The sequence below is a fragment of the Furipterus horrens genome, unplaced genomic scaffold (genome assembly GCF_987537825.1).
Source record: "Furipterus horrens unplaced genomic scaffold, mFurHor1.1.pri manual_scaffold_3, whole genome shotgun sequence".
Classification (NCBI taxonomy): Eukaryota; Metazoa; Chordata; class Mammalia; order Chiroptera; family Furipteridae; genus Furipterus; species Furipterus horrens.
The window spans coordinates 87,791,189-87,816,851 of record NW_028327173.1 but is presented as its reverse complement, the minus strand read 5'-3'; the positions used below and the strand labels follow the sequence as shown (position 1 = coordinate 87,816,851).

At 38.4% G+C, this 25,663-nt stretch overlaps 2 protein-coding genes across 10 annotated transcripts in view; one reads left to right on the top strand and one right to left on the bottom strand.

Moving 5' to 3' along the window:
* The window catches only part of FARS2 (phenylalanyl-tRNA synthetase 2, mitochondrial), a 582,942-nt gene that overhangs the window by 495,501 nt on the left and 61,778 nt on the right, over positions 1-25,663 (bottom strand). For 4 of the 9 annotated variants that reach the window (XM_090269837.1, XM_090269834.1, XM_090269842.1 and 1 more), the window contains exon 3: positions 2,252-2,363. The exons of the other annotated variants lie outside the window; for them this stretch is intronic. The gene's annotated coding sequence lies outside the window, so the exon portion shown is untranslated. The remainder of the gene's footprint in view (positions 1-2,251; positions 2,364-25,663) is intronic. 9 annotated transcript variants of the gene reach the window in all.
* Positions 9,685-10,364, top strand: LOC150015461 (ubiquitin-conjugating enzyme E2 L3). Its single transcript, XM_090271764.1, has one exon. It carries the CDS (start codon positions 9,697-9,699, stop codon positions 10,159-10,161), a length of 465 nt encoding a protein of 154 aa, XP_090127890.1. The 5' UTR covers positions 9,685-9,696; the 3' UTR covers positions 10,162-10,364.

Here is a 25,663-nt window from a genome sequence, read left to right as displayed (position 1 = left end):
TATCTCTTTCTCTCTCTCTCTCTCTCCTCTCTTCTTTTCCTGTAATCAGTAAATATATCCTTAGGTGAGGATTAAAATTATTTTTTAATCAACAGCATTTTTCAATAACCAACAGGAAATAAGGTTATAATAAAAAACATCTTTCATAATAACATATGTGAAGGGGCTTATTTGAAGTAAATAACAGAAATTTACTAAAAACCATTAAAGAAGGTCAGGATGAATAGAAAAAACTATACCTTATATAGGCAGATTGAATGGTATAAAATGCCAGCTCTACCCAAATTATTTTAATGTAATTCCCAATGGAAATTTCTATAGGAGCCAGGGGAAGATCAGGAGAATTTTAAAATAATCCCCAAGTCTATCTGAAAAATTAAACAAATAACAGAAGCTATGAAATTTTTTAAAAATGAGAAAGAACAATAATGAAAACTGGCACAAGAACTGACACAGTAAACAGACTGAGATATTTTTAAACTTAATATAAATTTTCATAAACCAATGAAGTAATAAATTATATAGAAATAGTGTTAAAACTTTTTCTATGTATTTAGGAGAAAAATAAACTGATCTTCACTTCATGCCATGTGCCAAACACATCATAGATAGTTATGTAGTGTTCTATTATATATTTTAAAAGAAAACAAAACAGAAAAAGATAAAAAATGAAATATTGGTAATTCTTTAACTGATTTTGGGTTAAGAATGACTGTTCTATAAAAGTAAACGAAATAAATGAAAGATATATAAATTTCATCAAGTGAGAATTTAAGGCTCTTGATGCTTACAAACATCAACACATCTGAAAGGTTAAAGAAGAAACTGGAAATGTTTTCTGCAGTGAATGACGAAGTCAGTTACTGTTTACTTGAGCTCTGAGACAGACTATCAGCTCTTTGAAATGCTGATGGCCTTCGCAATATCCTACACCATATAAGTAGTTCTTTGCATCATTTTAAATAGAGATCTGAGAAGCACAAGCATACATTTTTATTTCAAGAACAAATCTGGGCTTTTGAAATTGTTTGCTTGCTCAAAGAGACAGCACACGTATGAAGAAATATCTGGTTTTAGAAACACTTAGATAAGACTCACAACTTCCAATTACATGGGTATTAAATAAAGTCTCTGAAGACTTTTAAAAAACATCAGACTGCCATGTCTTTGTTCTTCAAGAGAAAAGGGCTCTCTTACTTTATAACTCTAGAATGATGGGTGTATTTAGAAGAAAGATGTTTTTTTCCTCCACTCTGAGCTGCTTTACCAAAAAAATTCTACCTTTTGGTTTGTTTTAATCTCAAAGGAGACAGTATCAGATAAATAAAAGAAAACAGAATAAGGAAAAACAGCTGAAAATTAATAGTTCAACTACATTTATGACTCTGCAATTTTTCATATTAAGTATTACAAGAGCTCTGTGCTTAACAGATCCACTGTTTCTCTGAGTTTGCACTGGGAAGACATTAAGCAAGTGGGCAGCACCTCTGAGGTTCAGCACAATCTAAACAATAAACCTGCCTGTCTCTCTTCTCTGTATAAGGCAAAATGCCTGCCGCAAAGGTAAAAACAAGAATGGAATTAAATGCAGAAGTACCCACTATCTACTACACTTATTGTACATGTAAGTATTATCCATTACTATTTATGACTAAATAAAAAGAGATCTATGTTTGTATATCAAATGATGAAATTTCTTCACTTTCTATTTTTCTAAATATTCTATATTCTTTGTTTATTGGTCACACAATTTCTCCAAAAACATAAATCTCTGTAAGAAATAGTAAAAAACTCATTCATGACATTTTTGCACACTGAATCACCCATTATAATTTTATTTCACCTAAGAGCATTGCTAAAATACAATTTCCACTATAATTACTGCTAAATTTTACATGTTAATTTTCATGTAAGAATATGTGTTCAGAAGAAACTGGGTTTGAAACCGGTTCTATCTGAATAATATCCGTGCATTTAATTAAATCAATTCTCGATTTCAATGTTGATTAAAAATACCAATACATAAGTACAAGACACAAAGATTTAAAACATACCTATTAATAATTTTATGGATACAGTCCATCAAACCAGAAAGCTTCAATACTCTGCAGAAGAAACTATCAGCTCTTTGAAACGCTGATGGCCTTTCTAATATCTTACACCATATAAATAGTTCTTTGCATCATTTTAAATAGAGGTCTGGGAATCACAAGCACACTTTTTTATTTCAAGAAATAAAGTTCACCTTCACCTGCTAGTGAGCTTTATATCTTTCCCTAGCACTCCTTTATTTGTTATTCCGGCTTCCCCCTCCAGCTTCCAGGAGAGTACTTGCTCCTCTTTCTGGACTGATGGGGGCAGATCTGAAATGGACAAAGAATTTGCAAATGTATGAGTCACTTAAAGTAATAAAGACCCTTGAAGTGAGAGGACACGGATTTGGAAGTAAAAATTTTGAACAACTACACTTTATTACAGAATGGTCACACATGCCAGGGAACTGATGCTCTAACAAGTCAATGACAATAGATAATCACATGACTTAGACGCCAAGTTCGGTTCCACCAACTTCATAAGTCATTAAATCATCATAGAAATCATCAAAATGCAATATCAGATCTTAACCTTATTTCTAGATAGGAAGCCTTGCTTCTTGAAATACAGCTTGCAGACACCTGGAGCTAGGCAACAATGGACAAGATTCCATATCACCACAAGATAAACATGGCTCACCTGGCAACACTGAAAATTTTGACTGAATAATTTATTCTCCCCTGGGGAAATACATTAGTTTTTAAATTATTTTCTTGATATTAGGTGATTCACAATTATTTTATTTTCAAAAAATAATAAGGAAATATTATAAATGAGAAGAAAAATGCAATTTTTAAACCAAAATACTGGGACTATAAAATATTTCACACTTTAGACCATCTCTTAAAAATTATTCATATCCCTGAGTTTAGGGCGAGATAGAGATGGAACATTCTCTATCCTCTGTCGGTAGGGGTGCTTCAAAGAAAAGTTCTGACATCATCATTACTACCCTACCAATCTCCACCATGACCATCACTCATATAATTTACAGACTATTCATTATTACATCTGGAACTCTGCTAGGTTCTTTACACATATTAGCTTATCTACCATTGCTAAGTCAACAGATTTGGGAATTTTAAATCTGTACAATCAGACTTTTAAAAATTAATCAAATATTTTTCATAGATAAATCAAGTATATGGTAATAAAATTCAAATGTTATAAGAGGGTAAACAGTGAAAAGTAAAATTCAACTGGCTTCTGTACCTCCCAGTAGGCACGTTTCCATGCCATGCTATACGATTCTGTGTGAACATACACCTTTCTCCAACAAAAATTTTACACAGGTGTTAGCATACTGTTCTGCATCTTATTGTTGTCAGTTAAGAATTTACATTGCTGGTATATAATAAAAGTCCAGTAACACATAGATCTACCTCATTCTTTTCAATGGTACCAAGTATTCCATCATATGAAAGCTCCAGTGTACTCAGCTATTTCCTATTAATGAACATTCAAATTTTTTGAGTATTCTGTTAAAATGAGTAAGTCTATAAAGAACACTCTTGTACACGTATGTTTGCATACACATACTAACATTCTTAGGATAAACTTCTAAAAGTTGAATTGCAGCCCTGACTGGTATGGTTCATTTGGTTGGGTGTCCTATCACAAAGCAAAAGGTCGCCAGTTCGATTCTCTGTCAGGGCACATGCCTGGACAGCGGTTGGTCCTCCAGTCAGGGTACATGTAAGAGGCAGCGGATTGATGTTATTCTCCATCTCTTTCTCCCACCCTTCACCTCTCTCTAAAAATAAATTAAATATTTTTAAATAAAATAATAAAAGTTGAATTGCAATGTCAAACAGTTACTACAGAAATTTTATTTTCCTTTTTACTGAATATACTGGGTGACACTGGTTAACAAAATTATACAGGTTTCAGGTGCACATTTCCACATCAGTTTATGCATTTTAAATTTGAACATATATGGCCAAATGGGATCTCCCAAGCAGGAGTGCAATGCACTAGCACTCCACCAAAAAGTCCCACCAACAACATATGAGAGTTACACTCCTGGCACTCTGTAACACCACGCATGATCAAACCATTTTACTGCTCTACTGCCAGAGAGCTTTACTAAAATAAAGTTACACTAAATAATTTCTAAGAAGATATTTTTAAATCCCACTTTGTACAGAATAGTTGTTTATCATTCTCCACAATATCAAAGAGTTTAACAGTATGAAGCTGAAGCTCCAGAGTATTCACAATATAGATGGATAGAAATACATTTATAAAAGAGCATATGATTAATAAGAGAACAGCCATAAAGTCCCACAGAGGTACAGAAGGAGCAGGAATGTGAAAATGAATGGGAATGCATTCATGGAAGAGGTGAGGCTCCAACTAGGTATTCAATGATGAGTCAAGTCTGTAGAGCCAGAAGGGAGTGGGAAAGATACAACAGATGGTTTACATACAAACAAAATGAGTGAAGCTTGAGTTCAAAGTCAGAACCCAGACACTTAACGTGGTATATTGTTGGTCTAACACCTGGCTAGGGAGTGCTCAAAATACCGATAGGCCAACCAGACAAGAGAAGCACAACAAACTAAAAGTAGTTTCACAAGTAACAGTTGCCAAAAAGGATTTCTAAAAGTCAGTTATCAGTAATTAAGAAAGGCACCCTCCACTGCTATAGGTGATTACATATATCCTTTAAAAAAAGGTTCAAAACCTAGCCTGGCAGAACTTTTCCTACACATTTTGTATACTGACTATAGGACTTCCTTGAAAGTATCTACTTAATATAATTGTGGTGCTCAAAATAAGTAAATCAAAACAACACTACAGCTTTACCAACATGTTTGGTATTTTTTAATCCTCACCCAAGGACATTTTTTCACTGCTTTTAGAGAGGGAGGAACAAGAGGGAGAAAAAGAGAGAGACAGAGAGAGAGAAATCAATGTGAAAGAGAAAGATTGATCAGTTGCATCCCATATACGCTCTCACTGGAGATGAAACCATTAACCAAGGTATGTGCCCTGATTGGCAATTGAACCTGCAACCTTTCCGTTTATGGGACAGTGCTCCAACCAACCAACCCACACCGCTGAGGCATGTTCTATAATCTTGCTGACAACTGCAAGTCAGTAATTTCAAGCCATAAACAGCAGCATACTCCAGCAAAAACAATAGTTCGGGAGGCAGGGGGTGTCCTGGGCTCAAAGTCTAACCCTGTCTTAACTACTAAGTCATTTTAAACTCTTGAAACCATTCTTCATCTACAAAAATCAAGTTATAAATGTTATACAGAGAAAATGAGATTGATTTCATATATGTGTGTGTGTATATATATACAAGGTCTGTCCAGAAGGTATTCAGCCACGTAATATGGAAAACAGAGGCATTTATTGAAGAAGATATGAGAAACATTGTGCGTAGGACAATGACACCTCAGACCCCTTCAAAGTAGGCACCTTGGGACCTCACACAGTTGTCCCAATTGCCATCAGCTGCCCTGTTGTATTTTCCTGAATCTCACCAACAGTCTGAAATCTCTTCCCTTTCAAAGGTGATTTTAGTTTGGGGAAAAGCCAGAAGTTGCTGGGCACCAAATCAGGGCTGTATAGGAGGCTGAATCACCTGGGTGATTTGATGTTTTGCCAAAAAACTGCACAAGACATGATGCATAAGTGGATACGTTGTTGTTATGAAGCTGCCAATCACCAGTTACCCATAGCTGTGGCCTTCTGAATCATACAAATATTTTTCAGAGGAATGTTCAAGCTTAATGCCAAATCTGATGCAGATTCGTTGCTCTACTCACTCAGTCATTTTGGATGTGACGACCACACAGTGCACATGCTCACTCAATGGCATCTACCTCCCCCACTGACGAGTAAATGAAGTAGTCATTGTTTACACATGCACATGCCAGTCCACTCTCCTTGGCTGCCAGGTTGCAAACCATTCATTAACAATGGCTGGGCTATTTCTGGACAGACCTCATACACACACATATATATCCACCTATTTCAAGTAAAACCAAAATATACATTATCGCTTTAATATTAATGACTCCTAAGCACATCTTTTATTTTCTCTAATTTCACTAATATAATTATGTCAAAGCAGAAAAAACTACTTGGTGATGAAAAATGCCCAGATAATCCAAAAAGCAGAATGGTACATTTCAGAAGTTATCGATACAAAAATAAAGTATTTTGGATTAAATTCAAGAAATCATATAAGAAACAATATTAGTATAACATTCTTGATTTTGCCTATAAATTTAATGCAGGGTCTACAAAGAATTATTCATCTTTCTAAGTAAAAGCAAATTTGTAATATTGCTCTTCTAATATTCCTTAGTACTGAGCCACTGTGTTTTTAATATAGCTCATCCCTTGTCTTGATTCTAATCATTTTTCCAAAAATGAGCATTTCCCCTACTTGCCCTTCACACATTATCACTGGCTGCTCTGGCACAACATCATAGGCAACAGACTGATAAATGATGTTGAAACCACGTAATATTGCCCTTGTTTGCTTCCTTTCCCCTGACTCTAAAACACCCTATACCCAACATGACACAGGTGTGCACTTCAGGTGCATTAAAAGTAGGGTTCTCTGAGACAGCATGGTTTAAATAAAGCAACTTGAGTTAATCTAAGTAGCTCAGCTATTTTCAGTTTATCATCAGTCATCAAAACCAGCCAGAAATTGTTAGAGTATAATCTTCCAAACTTCACATAAATAAATCTGTAGGTTTCTAACACTCCATGCTTTCAATTAGCCTTTCTATGGCTCTGCTCATTTCTTTTTTATAACCAAATACTTCTTCCTATTGATTCTTGGCATTTCCTATTGGCAGGAAACCATTGCCAACCTAATATAATGTAATGTATTTATGCAGTGCTTTTAATTAAGTCATTTTGGAATCTCCTTAGCATTCTAATGAAGACAGTGTAGTATTAACTTAAGGGGAGAGCAGTTTAATTTTTCTTTGCATTTCCAGTACCCAGCCCAGTGCTTGCTACATAGTAGGTGTTCAATGTCTTGTTACAGGTTACCTGAGTAACACAGTTCTGGGTTTTAATCCCACCTCCAGTACTTTTCAAATCTAACCTGGACCCTAAGCAAATCGTTACCTCTCAGAACATCAGTTTCTTGTCTGAAAAATAGGGGATAAAAAATATCCATTTCACAAAGTTTCCATGAAAACTAAATAAAATAATACAGTATTTAAAGTCATTAGCACAGTAAATGACACATAAGAGCTGAAGAAACTGTAGATGATTTTCACCAAACCATGCATACATCTTCATACAAGTTCTCGTTGAGATCATAAATTACAGAGGTAATGTTGGACAATCAGTTCAGAGTAATATTATACCTCCTTTAAGACCAGTGACTATAAAAGAGTAAGACTAGGCCCTACAAAACAGCAAGTGTTCTCTGAAATATACCTTCACCATTTGGGAATATTACCCACACCTTGTTTCATGGTCCAATTCTGTCACACTTCCTTTAGACTTAACCCTACTCTGTTACTATGACCCAGTAACAAGTAATGTGAGTCGTAGGGCAGATAATCTCTAGTTCTTCCTTATCTATGTCCTTCCTTTTATCTCAACTTTGATATTCCACTACTGGGCCTAATTTTCCAAAGAAAAATAGAGATGAATGTCAGTGAAGTTAATCTTTAGAGTCAGATAAAAGGAAATCCCAGCCACCAGGAGAACACTATTTTTTGAACCCTTCTGTGGCCAGAAATAAAGAGGTGTAACATGGAAGGCTGGACACAAGGGAAGCATGACATCTAAATGCTCCAAAAAGATTTGAAACATGGCTCTGGTTAATCTTTCATTATTAGTATCTAACATAAAGCACTTAAAACTACAAATCATTAGTCATTAGTCTAGTAAACATACCTTGAAAACGGTGACATTAAAATGAAGAACACTATGATTAATTCAGCTAAGCAAAATATAGAAAATTAAATCTTTTATCAAAAGACCACCTATGAAAACTTCAATCCATAACAGTCCAAAAAATATCTGGAATAAGATTATCAATCAAGTATTGACTTAATGTCTCCTATAATAATACCAATATCTGTACCCTTTTAAAAGTTACAAAGTATACTCAAATGCTTGCCTGTCCTTACTACCCAAATCTAACTACCCCATCTGAATAGAATAAATGAATATCTCCAAGAGAGCCTGGAGGCATATTCCAAAGGGGCCTATTACTGAAAATGAAATTCCCTGAACTTTCTAATCCATAATATTCCTATATTGGTTACATAATAAAATATCCATTCAAAAAATTCCTAAATGATGGGCTTCAGAGAGTATTCACTGGTGAATACACCCAGGCGCTGGGAGGGTGGCATGCCCCCAGAGGCTCAGCTGCCCCAACCTACAACCTCCCCACACATCCTCCTCTGCATCGCTTCCATTCAGCTGCTCCAGAGTATTCCTTATAAGTACATCAGTACTGGTGAGGAGTAATGGTGACTAGCATCTAAAGATGGAAGGAGTCTGGGGAACTATACCCTTTACCTGTAGGATCTGAGCTAACTCTGGATGGTTAGGGCAGAATTTAATTTAATTACAGAAAATGCAGTTGGTGTCAGTGTCGTAGAATTGGTTAAGTATTTATTTGGTATCAAAAATGTTATAATAAAGCCCTGGCCAGGTGGCTCCGTTGATTGTAGCATCATCCAGTACACCAAAAGGTTGTGGGTTCCATCCCCAGTCGGGGTGCATGCAGGAGGCAGTCAGTCAGTGTTTCTCTGTCACATTAACGTCTGTCTCTCTCTCTCAAATAAAAAAAAAAACACATCCTCAGGTGAGAATTTTTTTTTTAAATGTCATGAGTAAAAACAATTTATAGGCACGTCAACCATGACAGGACAACAATTATAGTCAATTAAGAGCCACTTACAAGTTCATTCTAGATTTCACTCTCACTCGTAATTTTGAACAATCACTCTAATGTTGGGAGAAATTGAGTAAGGTAAAGCACATGACTAATTTTGGCAATCAGTATGCTACAGAAACTTTATAATATTGCACCAGGTAGTTTACTTCAAGTAACAAGAGAATTACATTCTTCCAACTTGTTTATGAGTTGGTTGGCAGCCACTCATTTTTTAAATAAACAATGTTCACTGGAGTGGTTGGAAATCTATCAGGCCACTTGGTAACTGGAACACTAACCCTAGATTCTACCTACACAAGAATCTAGCACATCAGAATTCCCCAACCCCATAGAACAGGACCATTTTGAAAAGGTATGTTCTGACCTTATTGGGATGGTAGCACTAGAAACTCTCCCTCCCTCTAACTTTTCAGACCCGGCACTCCCTCAGATCAAGGCCAAGATCAAAGCTAATTTCACCATAGCTGCCTCCACAGCAAAAGTTGGCTGGTGAAGGTTTGTTTATAAGGTTATGTGTGGAAGCAGTAGTGAGGGACAGAAGAGCTCTTTAGCACATAATTGGATCCATCTGCAGTAAGTAAACTTTCCTACTGTTGACATTAAGGTTCAAAGAACAAAGTTCTAGCCTTGGAACTGCAGTGGAAAAGGTGTTCCTAAAAAGAATGGTTTAGAAGTCATTCTTGAGCAGCACCAGATCCAAGATGGCGGCCAGCAGGAGGCTGATGAAGGAGCTTGAAGAAATCCGCAACTGTGGAATGAAAAACTTCCGTAACATCCGGGTTGATGAAGCTAATTTATTGACTTGGCAAGGGCTTATTGTTCCTGACAACCCTCCATATGATAAGGGGGCTTTCAGAATCGAAATCAACTTTCCAGCAGAGTACCCATTCAAACCACCAAAGATCACATTTAAAACAAAGATCTATCACCCCATCATCGATGAAAAGGGGCAGGTCTGTCTGCCAGTAATTAGTGCTGAAAACTGGAAGCCAGCAACCAAAACCGACCAAGTAATCCAGTCCCTCATAGCACTGGTGAACGATCCCCAGCCCGAGCACCCACTTCGGGCTGACCTAGCTGAAGAATACTCTAAGGACCGTAAAAAATTCTGTAAGAATGCTGAAGAGTTTACAAAGAAATATGGGGAAAAGCGACCTGTGGACTAAAATCTGCCATAACTGATTCCAGCGAGTGTGAGCAGAGACCCCGAGCAGTGCATTCAGACACCTCGCAAAGCAGGACTCTGGAAAATTGACATGTGCCACCGCCTGGCGTTCGCTTGTGGCAGTTACTAACTTTCTACAGTTTTCTTAATCAAAAGTGGTATAGGTAACCTGTAAAGAAAGGATTAAAAATTTAAGATGTTCTAGTTCTGCTCTCTTTGTTTTAAAAATCACTGCTTCAATCTACCCTAAAAATAAATAAATAAATAAAGAAGTCATTCTTAGTACGAAAGAATTTCTAACAACTTCATGGGATTTTCTTTTTTTTAATCCTCAGCGAAGGATATGCTTTTGATTTGAGAGACAGAAAGAAAGATGGAAGGGGAGGTAGAGAGAGAGAGAGAGATCCATTACCTCCTGTACACATTCCAACAGAAGATTGAGCCCACAACCTAGGTACCTGCAACCTTTTGGTGTAGGGGATGACGCTCCAACCAATTAAGCACCCAGGCAGGGCATCATATCATGTCTTGAAAACCAAAAGGAAGAAAATATAAGGTGCCAAGACACTTAAAACACACTGTCATCAGTTACACTTTGAAATCACAAAATTAACATTAATAAGAAGAGGAAGATGTAGTATTATTTCACAGGTGTCATGCACCAGAGGGACTGGCTTAGGATTGAGACAGTCATTCCTCATGGTCCTATAGGAACTCTTTTAAGAAAAGAGCTCATCCAGAACCTGAATCCTAACCTGTTAATTCTTTAAAATATGACCTTGTCCATGAACAGACAGACACAAAGATCCTAATGTAAAAATGGAACAGGAGTCCTCCTACCTTCATATCATTCACACTCAAAACCAATGGAACAGCACGACTGTTCTGCAAAACCACACAGCTATTCTCTAGACCATCTTTTCAAATAACGATGCCCACAGTGAAGTCAGGGTGGAGGATGGGAGGATACGAGACTGAGCAGTCTGCCAGCATTAAAATATCTTCCTACATATTTTATTAAAAACCTGACAGGTAGACTCTTCCCAATTTATTTTCTTACATTTGGGGGACAGGAAGACCCTTAATGCTGGCCTATACTGAAATCTAGTATAAGCAAATGTCTGATTTAACATTAACAAATATAAAAGGTAAACATTTAGATATTTTAAAATATATTAAGTTCAGTATTTTAAGGTAATCTGCAAAGAGTATCATGAATTTCAAGGACTCTCCTACTATATAAGAACAGATCTGTTATATCCCATGCCTGATCTCTGAAAGGGATAAAACTTTGCAAAAAGCTACTAAAAGTCAGCTGTATAAACCAGGAGTACATTATTTCTCTTTTTTTAATAGTTTATTTTTATTGTATTTTTTCCATTACCATTTATCCCCCTTAAACCCTCTTCAACCTCCACCCAGCCCCTCTGCGTATAATCTCCACACTGTTGTCCATGCCCATGAGTCCTTTTTCTTTTTTGCTCAATCCCTCCACTCCCTAACCCCTGATCCTCCAGAGCTGTCATCCTGGTGTCTATCTAGAAGGCTGTCTCTATTTTGCTTGTTAGTTCAATTTGTTCATTAGATTCCACAGATGAATGAAATCATATGGTATTTTTCTTTCTCTGACTGGTTTATTTCACTTAGCATAATGTTTTCCAGGTCCATCCATGCTGTCGCAAAGGGTAAAATTTTCTTCTGTTTCACGGCTGAGTAGCATTCCATTGTGTAAATGTCCCATAGTTGTTTTATCCACTCATCTACTGATGGACACTTGGGTTGCTTCCAAATCTTGGCTATTGTAAATAACAAAGCCCAGGATAATATCATTGCCCAGAGGGACTCAACACAAGGTGAGAGGCAGTGCAGGTTTAACTGTCCGCTCCCTCCCAACTTTCTATTTTCTCAAGTGAGGCAGGTTGTGGCCTCATCAGTCCCAGGATTAAGAGTCAAAAAAATAAAAAATAAAAAGGAGGGAAAGGTCAGCTCAGCGCTGCGGCACGCAGTGATGCAGGTGTAACTGCAGACCCTCTGGGCAGTCTTCACAATCCACAGTGGACCTTTTCTGTGTGTGCTCTTCATCAACTCCCTTGACACACTACCTAGATTTCAGATTAAATAACAGAAAAAAATGTGCATTAGCATGGTGCCTACTAAATAAAACATAATAAAAAAATGTTACTTTCTTTTTCTTCCTTTTTTTTCAGGGATGGGGGATAGTTGGTGAAAGTTACATTCGCTGACTCTCGAGCACAATTTCCTTAGAGAGTGGTAACTGAGATACCACTGCAGCGTAAGGAAGCAGGGCAAAGGCACAGCTGCATTTGTCTGTCAGCAGCCTAAGCTGACTGACCATTAATTATCATGATTATATTTTTACAAACCAATTCAGTATTTCATGGGTTGAATGTCCTTAATACTGAGTTTGGCTACAACAGTAGCTAGCTGCACTAATTAGCTGAATTCATACAAGAGGATTCAGAGTTAGTTAAGAGGCTGATATGTAAGTTAATGAAAAGGGCCTATCAACAGGTCAGTGATACCAAATGCTCCCTCTTGGGAAAAAACGATCCTCAGCACAACTGTGTTGTATGCTCCCACACTTACTACTCTGAGCAGCTGCTGACATTTGAACATGGAGACATTAATGATTACAGAGCACTGTGGCTGTGAGTGAGGGCAGTGGAGCTCCTGTGTCACAGATATGCTCCAGGCCCAGGTGTCTAATGGGAGTGAAATGGCAGAGCTGTTGTTGCCTGAAACTCAAAGCTTTAGCAAAGATGGTAGAGGAGTGGGGTGGAAAAGGAGGAACCTGGCCGTTTCCTCAGCAGCATGAGGTCCAGCCAATCTGCTGGGGCCACTCAGTCCCTGCTGGTTGTAGATAAGGACCTCCAGGAGGATCTCAAAGCAGTCATCTGAGCCCTGGGACAGCAGCCCTGTGATCAAGGCCTCACCTGCTGAGTTGCTGGATGGCCCTGATTACAATGTTAATGATTTGATTGAAGAAAATAAAAAGTGTTCCTCCTGACATATCAAGTCCCCTGCTCTGGAATCCATGATCATACTGCCCAGAATAAATGTCCTTTCAGTCCTCAGCACAGTAACCTGGCTTTTCCTGGGGCTGAGCATAAGCCCTAAACAACTGAATTACACATCAGAGGGAACAGGGGCAGAGTAAGCTCTCCACTGATGGTCACATAAAATAAATAATGTCATATTGAACAATCCTGGATCACCTTCCTTTGGAGTTTCTCCACTTATATAAGGATGAAATAAGAGGTACCTGTCATGGCAAAAACAAATAAACGAAAAGTGTATGTATAATCTAAACTGTAAAAATATGTTGGCCATACAAAAACAGCCATACAAAAAAGTTGTACCTGTGAATGTTCCCCCATAGTAGGGGAGAAGTTTCTCCCTGACATAGAGTATTGTGAGTTTTTGTCAACTCTGCAATTAATGCTTTAAAAATATGTTTTTATGCATTTCTTTTACTATGTGTGAGATTTAAAATGTTTTCATATTTTTATTAAACCTTTGTAACTTTTTCCCTTAAACTGGCAATTCATGATTTAACTGCTAGAGTGATGACTGTTTTGTAACTAACTCAGCCATCACATATATTGTATATATCAAAATTATTTGGTCATTGCATGTCATTCTTTCTTATGAGTTTGAGAAGAAAAATAATCATTTAATAAATTTATCACTAAACAAAATTGTAGTACCTTCCTAAACAGTAGACAATTTTTTTCACGGCTACACTGAAAATACATGCAGAATATTTCTGATACTTGTGTTTTAGAAACCTGTTGCTTGACCTGTAAGAAGATCGTACACCCTACCAGAAACACTTGTGGCTCCTGCTCTTCAGCAACTGAGTGATCCTTACACCCCTGAAGCTTGGGGGCCGGACACAACTGAAACCAGCCCCAGCACAGGGAGGCAGACAAAGCAGTGGGGACTATGCCAGTCCCTGCCTGCCACTGGATGGCAGAGAGGCAGCATTTAGCATACCCATTAGGTGCACTTAGCATCAGGGAGCAAAAAATTAATAATGCATCAGTCTGGCAATTTCCTTAGCTGCATATTCAAGCTGGAAATAGAACTGCCTCCAGTGCTATGGCATGCAGTATTCAGCTATTTCTCTTCCCTTTGACAGAGGGAAAAAAAGATTTTAAAACATCTACAAAAGTTGCCAACTTACAAAGGGGTGAGATATCAAAAAGGATTAATATGCCATGTATTTATGGAGTAACCAAGTAACACAGAAACATTCTTTTTTAATCTAAAAAGACTAACCAAAATTAAAAGGAACACTCTTAAAAGTGAAAGCCATATTTGACAAAATCTCAAATTTCTTGAGCTCTGCACCTGTGAGCCACATAAGAAGTATGAGGAACCAGATGTTTGCCAGTGCTGGAGAACAAACTCCTTCCTGCTGCAAGATAGCATGTCTCTCAACATGACAACCTAAAAAGGCTGAGAAGTGACAAAGGAAATGTGTGATCTGTTCTCCACAGAGAGCCTGTCTGACTCTCCTTCAAGAGAACATGGTCCTCGGTGCACATCTTTCTAGAAAACGGATTACATCTCAGGGGGTCAAGCCAAGCCCGGAAAGGCTAGATTTCATCATTTCATCACAGTGTTAGAATAAACAGCTACAACTTCTCAAACACTGTTTGTACATTGTTAATTATATACCTGTTTTGGGTCCCTGGATGTATGCTCTTCATACATTAACTATATTGTGAACAATATTTCACAAAAATAGTTCAAATGCTCCTTCACCTACATATTCAGAATACAAGAAGCAGAAGAACTGAGAAAGGGAAGGGAAGATGGTTCAGAGGTGGGAGGATCCACAGTATCACATAAGAGCAGAAAGAACTGTAACAAACACTTTAAAAAAAATGATAGTCTCTTCCCCTGCACTTATCCCTGAAAAGAGCAGTGATTGGCAGGTAAGGGCGAAAAAAAAATTGAATCAATTAAAAATTAATTGGTGAAGAGAATAAATCCCAGAAATTGCCAACCAGTTTAAAGTAGGGAAAATGTATGTGCATTATCCTCACTTCTTTCTGAATAATTGTACAGCCCTGTACAACAGGGGCTATTGTCACTGCAGAGCCAGGGTCCACCATGGAAAGCCCTTGGCGAGACCAGCTTCCTGCCAGCTATTCCCTAAGGCCCAGCCGTAATGAGACCCTCACCAGCCTGGTCATTCTGCTCTGTCCTCCCAGGTGGCTAACAGGAAACCCTTGTTAAGACTCAGATTATAACTGCTCTCAATCCTAGATATTCATAACATAACAGAAACTCATAACGAAATCTGTAAGAAAAGCCTAACTCATTGCTTGTACAATTTTGGGTGTAAAGAAAGCTGTAGGAAAACTTTTAAGCATCTCTTAAATCATGATGTAAAAATAACCCTGTCTTTACATTACAGATTAGAAGGAATACTTCTAGAATCTTCACATTTTATGAAAAATTACATGCCATAGTCTGTCCTTACGGTTATATCAGTACATACTTTACAAATACTTTTTAAATTTCCCCCTTGAAAATGCAGATGCTTTAAAACAAACTAAAACAATCCCACCTAGAAAAAGAATTATTGTTGTAATAAACTGATAAAAGTAATAACATTACAGTGGCTTCCAAGATAAAAGTTTTTAAATCAAACAATAATTATTGGTAGGTATTAGAGAAGATGGGACTCATCACTTATAAAATAGTACAAATAATCCACAACAATCCAGATTTTGATTAATAACACAGGACCTTAGTCAGATGAAGAGGAACACAAACATAATAATCAAACTCCCATCATTATCTCTGGAAACATTTCTGAAACTTGCCTCTTTGGACACAAGTTTTTCTCTTCAAAAATACCAGACCAAAGACAAAACAAAACAAAGTGAAACAAACAACAGAGAAAGATGAATCCTGCTTGGGCAGACACAGAGGAATTCAGTGCCAAACTCACATCACTAGGAGCCCCATGGGATGAGGGCTCTCACCAGGACCACACTGTCCCACTCAGCAAGAAGAGACCTCAGCAACAGGTAGGTAGCTTACTTCTCCATCCCATCAAAACCAAAATGAAATAATAAACAGAGAAAGAACATATGCCAAGGTTTTAGTTCTTCAATTAAAGCATACAAAGCATCTGTGTAGAGTTACACAATGTTATATGATGAAAAAATAAATCTACTTGCTGCCTGACAAAATCGGTAGTATTTAAAGAACATGCTCTAAGCTTCACAGCCTCATCACTGGGTATAACTACTGTTCAATGTGCTACGTAACCAACTTCTCTTGCACAGCAAATACACGTTTGTTTTTGTAGATTATGCTCTATACTTTTATAGCCCCATTTTTAAATACCCAGTGTCACTGCAATCATTTTACAATTCTTTGAAACAATTTCAAAGATCACATTACATTAAAGAACATGTTATAATTTATTTAATCTCTTTCCTATTGAAAATGTAAGCCATTTTCCAGGTAGATTTATATTTATTTACACGATTATTTGATGATCTATCTGTCTTGCTCATCAGATTGCAAAACCTGTGTTAGTTTTTGGTCACTATTCTCATTCCATAACAGTACCAAAACAATACCAGGTAGACTACAGCATCTGATTAACGAATGAGGAAACTATCCTTCAATTCTTGGCTCAAATCAGCCTCGTCCACAGAATATTCATGATCCATCTGAGCTGTATACCATGGTCTCTCTTTTGAAATTTCCCTGTAGTTCTATTTTTGTAACTTCCTTGCAGGGAAAGAGGAAAATTTGCTATTTCTTGAGCATTGTTATGTGCCAACCACTGTGCTAGTCCTATTCAGCAACAGGTAGGTAGCTTACTTCTTGAGTTGGGACCATATTGTACTTATTTTCATAGGTACCTTCCCAAAACAAAGACATCACTGTGCCACCACCATCCCCTCAAATTGCAAGTCAGAAATAGAGGTGTGAATTATCACTCATTCGAGTCAACAAAGGCCTCTATTTTCTTCAATCTTAAATGACACTTTGAAAACTAATAAATTACTAAGATTTTTATTCCACATATGAAAAACAAAAAACAGAAGGCTTCAAAACCAATGTTTATTTTAAAATATTGCAAGACATTTACTTTCCTGAGTGGCGATGAGAAGGAGAACCAAAGTGCTCTAGCCAAAAACCAGCACCCAGACACCACACAAGCAAGACAAGCCAACTTGGACCTTCCAGCCAAGCCTAGCTGCCTTCTGAAATCAGCTGCATGAGTAACAGCCAAAAACCATGTGTAACAGAGGACTGCCCAATGAACCCACAGAGTGATAGGAAATAATAAATTATAGTTCAACCTCTCCTGAAAAGCAAAGGCATTTACTTTCCTTCACACCATGTATTTTGAGTAACTGTGTTTTTTGTGACGTAATTCACATCTTTGAGCACCTCAGGAAGTATCTAGTTATACTGCATTAATGATTACAGGAAAATGCCACAGCACATCTCTAATGAATTCCTAATGATGAGCCATTGTGTGTGAAGGATTTAGGGGCAGGAGAAGGAGAGCTGGTGACTGGAGGTTCCAGCATCCAACCAGATTTACTTTAGAGACAGGATAACTTTCAAAAGGTAAGCTATTTATATGACAGATTTCTATATGGATGAAAAATGATTCTGGAGTGCACACTAAACACAGAAGACATCTACCTAATGAGGATGAAGTAGATATAACAAAGCTTAGCACAAAATTTTGCTTTCTATGCAATGCTCTCACCTCACCAACCTCACAACTGTCCTAACTCTGTCTCCTTCAAGGCACAGAGGCCAGGGATCCATTTATGAGAGGGAAATATAAATATAAACAAGAACATCGAACCTCAACATTCCCACATTCCCACTCACACTGTTTCTTTCCCTCTGTTCTTGTCCAAGCCCCACCCTAAAGGTGACTTACAAACTGCAAGAACATCAAGTCCAATACATGAACCTGTATGTTCTGTTAAGACCTTTTTTAATACAAGATTTAAAAAAGAACAAGAACACCATGAAAAATACCAATCACATACCTATCAATTAGTGAAATTAACACTAATGTCAGGAGAATAATGGGACAATGGTCATTTTGTAGAGATAACCAAAGTGCAGGAGAAATCTATTACCTTTCTTCCTTTTGAGACCCAAGAGTAGGTCAGATCCTCTCTGAAAAACCAGCTCTCAGTCATAACTGACATTTCTGATACAGATGAGAGATGACTCCTATGGTAGCTTTCACTAAAGAAAAAAATTTAGCAAGCTTCCTTTGATACCAAAAACTAGAACTCTTAAAAACCACAATTTTCTCAAGTTTCAAGAAACGAAAATCAATTTCCCAACCTCTCCCATCCCTATCAAGAACTTTTACTTTCTCTCAACCAGTATTCCATTTATTAAAATGGCTCTTGACTTTAATATCCATGCCAGTATCTGTACTGCCTTAAGGGGTCAGAAGAAAACAAAGAAGTGAGAGAAAGAAGGAGCAAATGCTTTCCAGCCATAGTGTAAAACTGGTACTTTGCAGAGCTAAGAGCTTACAAAACCCAGTACAGAAAAGAGCAGCAGTGGGTTAAACCGAAGGTCAGTCAACTGGTCAACTGCTTTCACTCTCCATTTGTGGATCTTCCCATTATTAATGCATCTGCAGCTGCCTTCCTCCAGCCTGTCAGAATAACCTCTGGGAGAACAGTGCGTCTTCAGGAAAAATAAGACACATGAGACCAGCTAGGTAGCATCCATGCCACTTGGGGGCTAACACGGCATTTCCCAGTGTGTACTCTGAACGTTATTTTCTCAAGATGTTCAGGTGGGAATGCTTTCCAAACCTTCTGGAAAAGAGTGGACTTTACTCTCCCTGAAGATTCACAAAGGATATTTGTATTTTCTGAACCAATTTAATCTTGGGACCTATTTATCACATGGCATTTATTGATATCCAAGCATCTTGTGCTCTAAAGAGCATCTTCTAGAAAGCACTGAGTTTGAGCATCTGAAGTCATCTCAGTTAGTGCCTATGTCCTAGGCAAGCCAGAAACGTGGGTAAAGCATGCTGTCTGCCTCTGCTGGCCCCAGACAGCTGGGAACCTAATTCCTTGGCCCTACCTTTCCAACTGAAAGGAGTGCTGTTTTCACCACACCCATAACTCCCTGCTGAAATGTAGGTTCTGCTAACCTTCTCAGGTCCAGATCTCTGAAGGCCCTTCCAGATCTCTGAAGGCCCATCCTGCCCTCTTCCCTCCTCAGCCAGCAAACCTCAGCCAGCGAACTTCCACCCATCTACCCATTCAATCATCTCCTTTACAAAGCCTCATCTTCCCTTTATATTCCAGCAGCCTAATCGCCCTCCCCAGGCTGGATTCAGTGCCCAACCGCTATACATCTGTACCATTCAACGACTAAAAGTAAAGAGATGCCTCTTCATTACTTGCTTGGTCCCAGGCATAAAATAAATACTTGTGAATGAACTTCCAACTAGTGTTTGCTCCTTGAGAACATGTATTCCACTTTATTCACCTTTCTAGCTCTAGGATGATTCAAGCCCATAGTAGCTACCCAATAAATACATTTGTTTGAAAATATACATATGAATTACTTGGATAAATTAATTTGTACATTAATAGAAAAAGATTGGGCTAGGCAAAGGCTCTTCCAATTGAACAAGCAAATTTCCAACATACAACATAGTTCAACCAGAAGTCATCGCTCCACGTAGGAGCTCTCTTAGCTCCTAAGGGTTTTGAAAAGAGGAGGAGGAGGCCACCCTGGTAGCCACCACCCTTTGGTTTAGAACTGAATTAGGCTTCTCCAACATCTGTAATACCACAGAGGACAACTTGCATATTAAACGGCCTACGAGACCTCATCCCTTGGGCTAAATAGGGTTCCATATACTCTTAGTACTCTGAAAAGCTTCACTTTTCTCTCACATTTGCCAGGTCGATTTGTACTCAAGACTGTGTCCCACTGGTTCAGAGAAGACCTAAGGGACTGCAGACAAATTAAATCACAAGAGGCTCTGAAAAGTGTTACACTAAGTGGTTGGTTGTCTCCTCTCTCATGACTGAATTCTCCATTTAAGAGAGACAGTATAACTAATCACATAAGGATACCTAAAACAGGATACTATAGGCCACAGTACTGAACCTAGGGAGGCCACAGAACATGGGTGTTGAGAGCAGAAGCTCAGGACACATGTTCTGCCACTCACCAGGTCCATGATGTCAACAAGCTAATTAACTTCCCTCCGCATTCATTTCCCAATCTGCTAAATGGGCATTTGTAGCTAAAATAAATTGGAATGGTAGAGAAAGTCTCTGGACAATAATAAATGTTATTGTTATTAGTTGGTGTTACTATCATTGTTATATAATCTTCTCAAGGAAGTGACAGTCCTATATTCTCTAAAACAAACCTACATTTGAACTTTCAAATTAATAATCCCCTCCCACAATCCATCATTAAAAGCAACTCAGAAAATAAGATATTAAAAGCTTGCCCATTAAAGTTTTTCATTTCTTTATTTGTATAAAATCATCTTCCCCCCTCATGAACACAGAAGAGGGAGAAGAGCAGGGGAATGGAAAACAGCTCAGTCTCTGAAGTTTTTCACCAGGTGCAGGTGGAGGGGACAGCCTCTCCCCTTACTTCCCCCAGGCTCCTGGCAATCCTATAAGCTCAACTCACAGTTATTTTAGCCATAATGCTTTGGAATGCCAAGAAGGTGCCACAGTACCTTAATTTAAACCCCATGGAAAGAACCCCACAGAAATTTGCACTCCATCCTCCACTGGACAAGGCCCTCTGAGCTGGCCAGGCCATGCACATACAGCTGAGGTAAGCTGGATCCACCTGAGGCTCTACCACCATTGCCGGTATAGTAGGTGCATGGGAGACCACAGGGCCATCGTGGGGGGCTGTGCTTGGATGGTAGTCTTTGTCTCCAGGCCAGGTAAGGGATTTACAATCACTATGCTCTTCTGCTAGACTTTCATCCTGACGTCTGGTCCTCACGCCACCGATTTTCCGTGTTAGAGAACAAAGTGAAGGTGGGAATGACAATACTCCACAACTTGGGTTGACAGAGACCTTAGGCTCTGTCTGACAGGATGGGCAAGGACTGCAATGTTGGTGGGATTAGTCGTAGGCAGGGAATTCATGATGATGGTGTAGCCCTCCCGCTGGGGTGTTTGTAGCCCTGATGCCAACAGGTGGTCCCTTTTTTTTTTTCATGCTTCAGGCCATTAATGAGTTATCACTCTCTTCCAACTTACAGCCCATGCTCAGGATTGACTCAGTATGCTGAGGGTCCTGATAGTGAGGGAGAGGCTAGATGTAAGGTTTCAGTTCCTTTTCAGGGCCCATGTTTATCCGTGGGTCCTTCATGATTTCCTCTAAAATGCCCTTCTCACTGGGGTTGAGGATCAGGAATATCTGAAGCAGGTCTTCACTCTCTATGGACATGAAAAAAGAAATATTACATATACTGAATGTCTCTCCTCTAAAAGGCAGTGATCAAATGACCATCATAAAAAAAACAAACTCCAAAGCTCCATAAATCCAGCAAGGGGCCATCATAAGTATGGGTCTGGAAGAGTTCCAGGTGTAAGAAGGCAAGTACTGCCACAGAAGATACTCAGTTTATTGCCAATGGTAAATTCATTCCTGAAGCGAAAGCCTGCAACACTGCCAGAAAAAGGAGAAGATTTTTCTGAGGCTCTGGTGGGACTTCTAGAAGTAAAATTCATTAAAGTGTAAACCTCACCCAACTGCCCCCATACTGGGCCCTGATTGTTTTTAACTCTCAAGCTTATGCACACCAAGCCTCCAGGAATTTATCTATTACAGTTTAACTATTCCTACTAGTCCTGGTGGTGAGTTATGGGGCCAGGGGAAGAGGTTCTGCTCCCAGACATATGTTTCTGGAAAACTGTGATTCTTGGTATCTGCTTCTCTCTCCACTTCACAGCACAGCAGTTTTTGCCCTGTGACCTCAGTTCTCTGATGTATCTAATAAGAGTTGTTGATTTTCAGTTTGTTGGGTTTATTTTCTTATTGTAAAGACAGAAGTGTAAACTACCAAGCTCTTTACATGTTGTCCTGGTAAGTTTTTGGTTTATTAATGTATTATTTTGAAGTTTTATAGTCCTATTTATAATGTTCAAACCATCAAAAATCTATGTTTATTTCAACTGTTTTTCTTATAGTATGTGATCTGAAAGGACCATACACAAAGGAAAAATACACTCAGCACATACATACAAGTGTTCAAAGAAGTAGCTAATCCATGTTATAGTGTCACTCACCCTAGATAAATCTTGAGTTGTACCTCTAGCTGTTCTGATTACAATGATCTTTTCTTTATAAGTAACTTCTAAAACCAGATGTCAGCCAGCATGAATATGGCTCCATTAGTCAGTTACAACTGCCAGTTAAGCATCTGGAGAGCCACCAGCATCCCTCTCCATAATGAAACCCTAACAAAATGACAGAGTGAGCACCAAAAGTATATGCTGCTTTACTTCTCATCCACAACTCGTTTGTTGATGCCATACAAGGTGGCAGGAGGGAAACAACTTAATTTAAATAAAGCAGTCTCCTATATGGTCTTTTATCATGGTCATTTGCCTCTGAACATGCATTTATAACCAGCCCAGCACATATATGTTTGGTATTCTGGTGCCCTCTATTCCCTTCTTCTCCAAAAATCAACCTATGCTGTAGAAATAAAAGAAATCCTTTTCAAAATAGTATGAAGGGAGACCCCCAAAAACCTGGAATTTATTTATAAAAAAATGGTGTATTTATTCTTACATGTTTAAACTTAGGTCACCTTTAAAGTACTCTCCATATGATGCAATACACCTATCGAGACATTTTTTTTTCTACTGCTCAAAACATTTTTCAACTTGTCAATTTTGATGCCTTTTAGTGCTTCTGCTTTTTTTGTTTCACCTCTTCCACATCAGCAAAGTGTTTCTGTTTGAGGACATTTTTTCATGCAGGGAAAAAAAATGTCGCTCAGGGAGAGATCAGGTGAATAGGGAGAGTGGGGCTTGCGGGTCATGCTGTTTTTGGTCGCAAACTGTTGTTGAACACTCAGCACGGTGAGGGCAGGTGTGCTCGTAAATCACCCATCATGAAATGGGCAAATGCATTGAAATAGTCTTCAAAAAATTTCACTAAAGCCAAACACAACCTCTCACAATGCCAGCTGGTACACTGATACAGATGGGTTCCTAGAACACTCACCTAGCGGAGGAAGCCTGTATTACAATGAGACTACCCTCCAGAAAAATAATTCTGGTTTTTTTGCGTGCCCCCACCTCCCCTCCCACCCCACCCCCACCCCCGTATGTTGCAAACAGTAGATCTTGATGCTTTGGGAAATACATGTTTTGTTGCTAGTATATTATTCTTTCTTTGAAAAATAGGGGAGAGATAGTACTTTGCTACACGTTACTATTTTTCAGATTATGAGTTGGGCTTTTCTTTCAGGTTGTAGTTTGATCATTTCTCTTTGCTCCTTTATCTCACCATCAAGTGAATTTCACATGTACCTCTGTGATTTTTGGCTTCAAAATTACTCATTTAACTAGATAGTGAATTTCATTACATATAATGTGTGACGCTAGAATCACATTCATGTCAACAGACCTATATATCACACAAAAAGCTTGATTTCAACTATGCAGGTGTGGCATGCAAGGAATGAGACGGGACAACTTTACACAAAAGCTACAGTAATGGGGAATGGTCAGACAGCACATATGTAAGATTGTAATTGTCTTAAATTACCTAGCATTATGTGTGGGCAAGGGGAATCTTAAAACTAATGCTTAAATGCTTGTCCAAGATTATATAATACCCAGATAGGCTGTTCCTTATTCCAAAAATGTTATTCTTGAAATCCAAACCATTTAAACAAACATAGAAACCTTATATCACGAAAGATTCACAAAGCCGAGAATTCTTCAGTAAAATCATCATCAACCAATCATCTACAACCAAAATTTGCCTGGTTTGTCATTTAAGGTTTTCGTATATTGGATTTTCTTAAAACAGAGCACAAGTTAACTTTTGTTACATAGATAGTATTTCATTCTCAAACAACTCGAAGATTGCTATATAAAATTCGCCTCACAAATTCTCCAATGACTTTGCAGATGAAAAGTAATATAAATTCTCAATTCAATTATATGACAAGTAATGAAAACTGTATTTCCCCAACTACCCCCTTTTTTTTTAATGTGTTTTATTGATTATAATATTACATTTGTCCCAATTTCCCTTCCCTCTGCTCCCCTCCACCTGGTGGTCCCCCTCCCTCCAGTTGTCCCCCCCTTTTAGATCATGTCCATTAGTTGTGCATATAGTTCTTCTCAACCTCTGTCTATTCCATTCCCTCCTACCATGATCCTTAATTCCTATATCATCTCCCTCCCTCTCCCCATTCCCCCTCCCTGTTGACCTCCCCCCAATATGTTCCCCGTACCTATAGTTCTTTTTCCACTCTCATTGCCTGTTTAGTTTGCCTTTGTTTCAATTCCCTAGCTTCTGTTGTTTCTTGTGATGCAGTTTTCATTTTAGATTTCATAGTCTTGATCCTCCTTTTTCTAAACCAGTCCCTTTAACATCTCATATAACAGTGGTTTGGATCTAATGAACTCTTTCAGTTTTATTTTGTCCTGGAAACACTTTCTCTGTCCTTCTATTCTGAATGACAGTTTCGCTGGATAGAGTATTCGTGGTTGTAGGTTTTGGATTTTCATTACTTTGAATATTTCTTGCCAGTCCCTTCTTGCCTGCAGGGTCTCCCTTGAGAAGTCAGCTGATAGTCTAATTGGGACCCCTTTGTACATGATTCTTTTCTTCTTTCTTGCTGCTTTTAGGATTCTCTCTTTATCTTTAATTTTTGACATTTTGATTATAATGTGTCTTGGAGTGGTTCTCCCTGGGTCCAGTATTTTTGGAATTCTCTGTGCTTCCTGGACCTGTAAGTCTATTTCTTTCCCCAAGTCTGGGAAGTTCTCCTTTATTATATTTTCACTCAATTTTTCAAGTTCTAGTTCATCTTCCTCGCTCTCTGGTAAACCAATGATTCTTATGTTGGGCCTTTTATAGCTGTCCCAGAGGTTTCTGAACCTCTCATCATTGCTTCCCATTTCCTCTCGCTGCATTGGTTGACTGCTTGTTTCTTCTCCATATTCCGGTTTGTTGAAATGAACTCTGGATTTTTTTTCCTCACCATCTGTCTCGTATGTGGTTTTGTTCCTTTCGTTATGAGTGTTTTTCGCTTCTTTCTCATCTTTTTCCAGATCTTTTGTTAATTCTGTAAGCCACCTGATAACAATGGCCCTGAACTGAGCCTCTGACAGGTTTCTTATTTGTTCATCTGTCAGATTCCTCATCTGTTGCCTGGTGAGCTGTGCCACCGGGATTTCTATAGTTGTCTGCCTCATTTTGAC

Bases quoted from the DNA above. Each gene is read 5' to 3' on its own strand.
- LOC150015461 (XM_090271764.1), top strand. From the start codon at position 9,697: ATGGCGGCCAGCAGGAGGCTGATGAAGGAGCTTGAAGAAATCCGCAAC.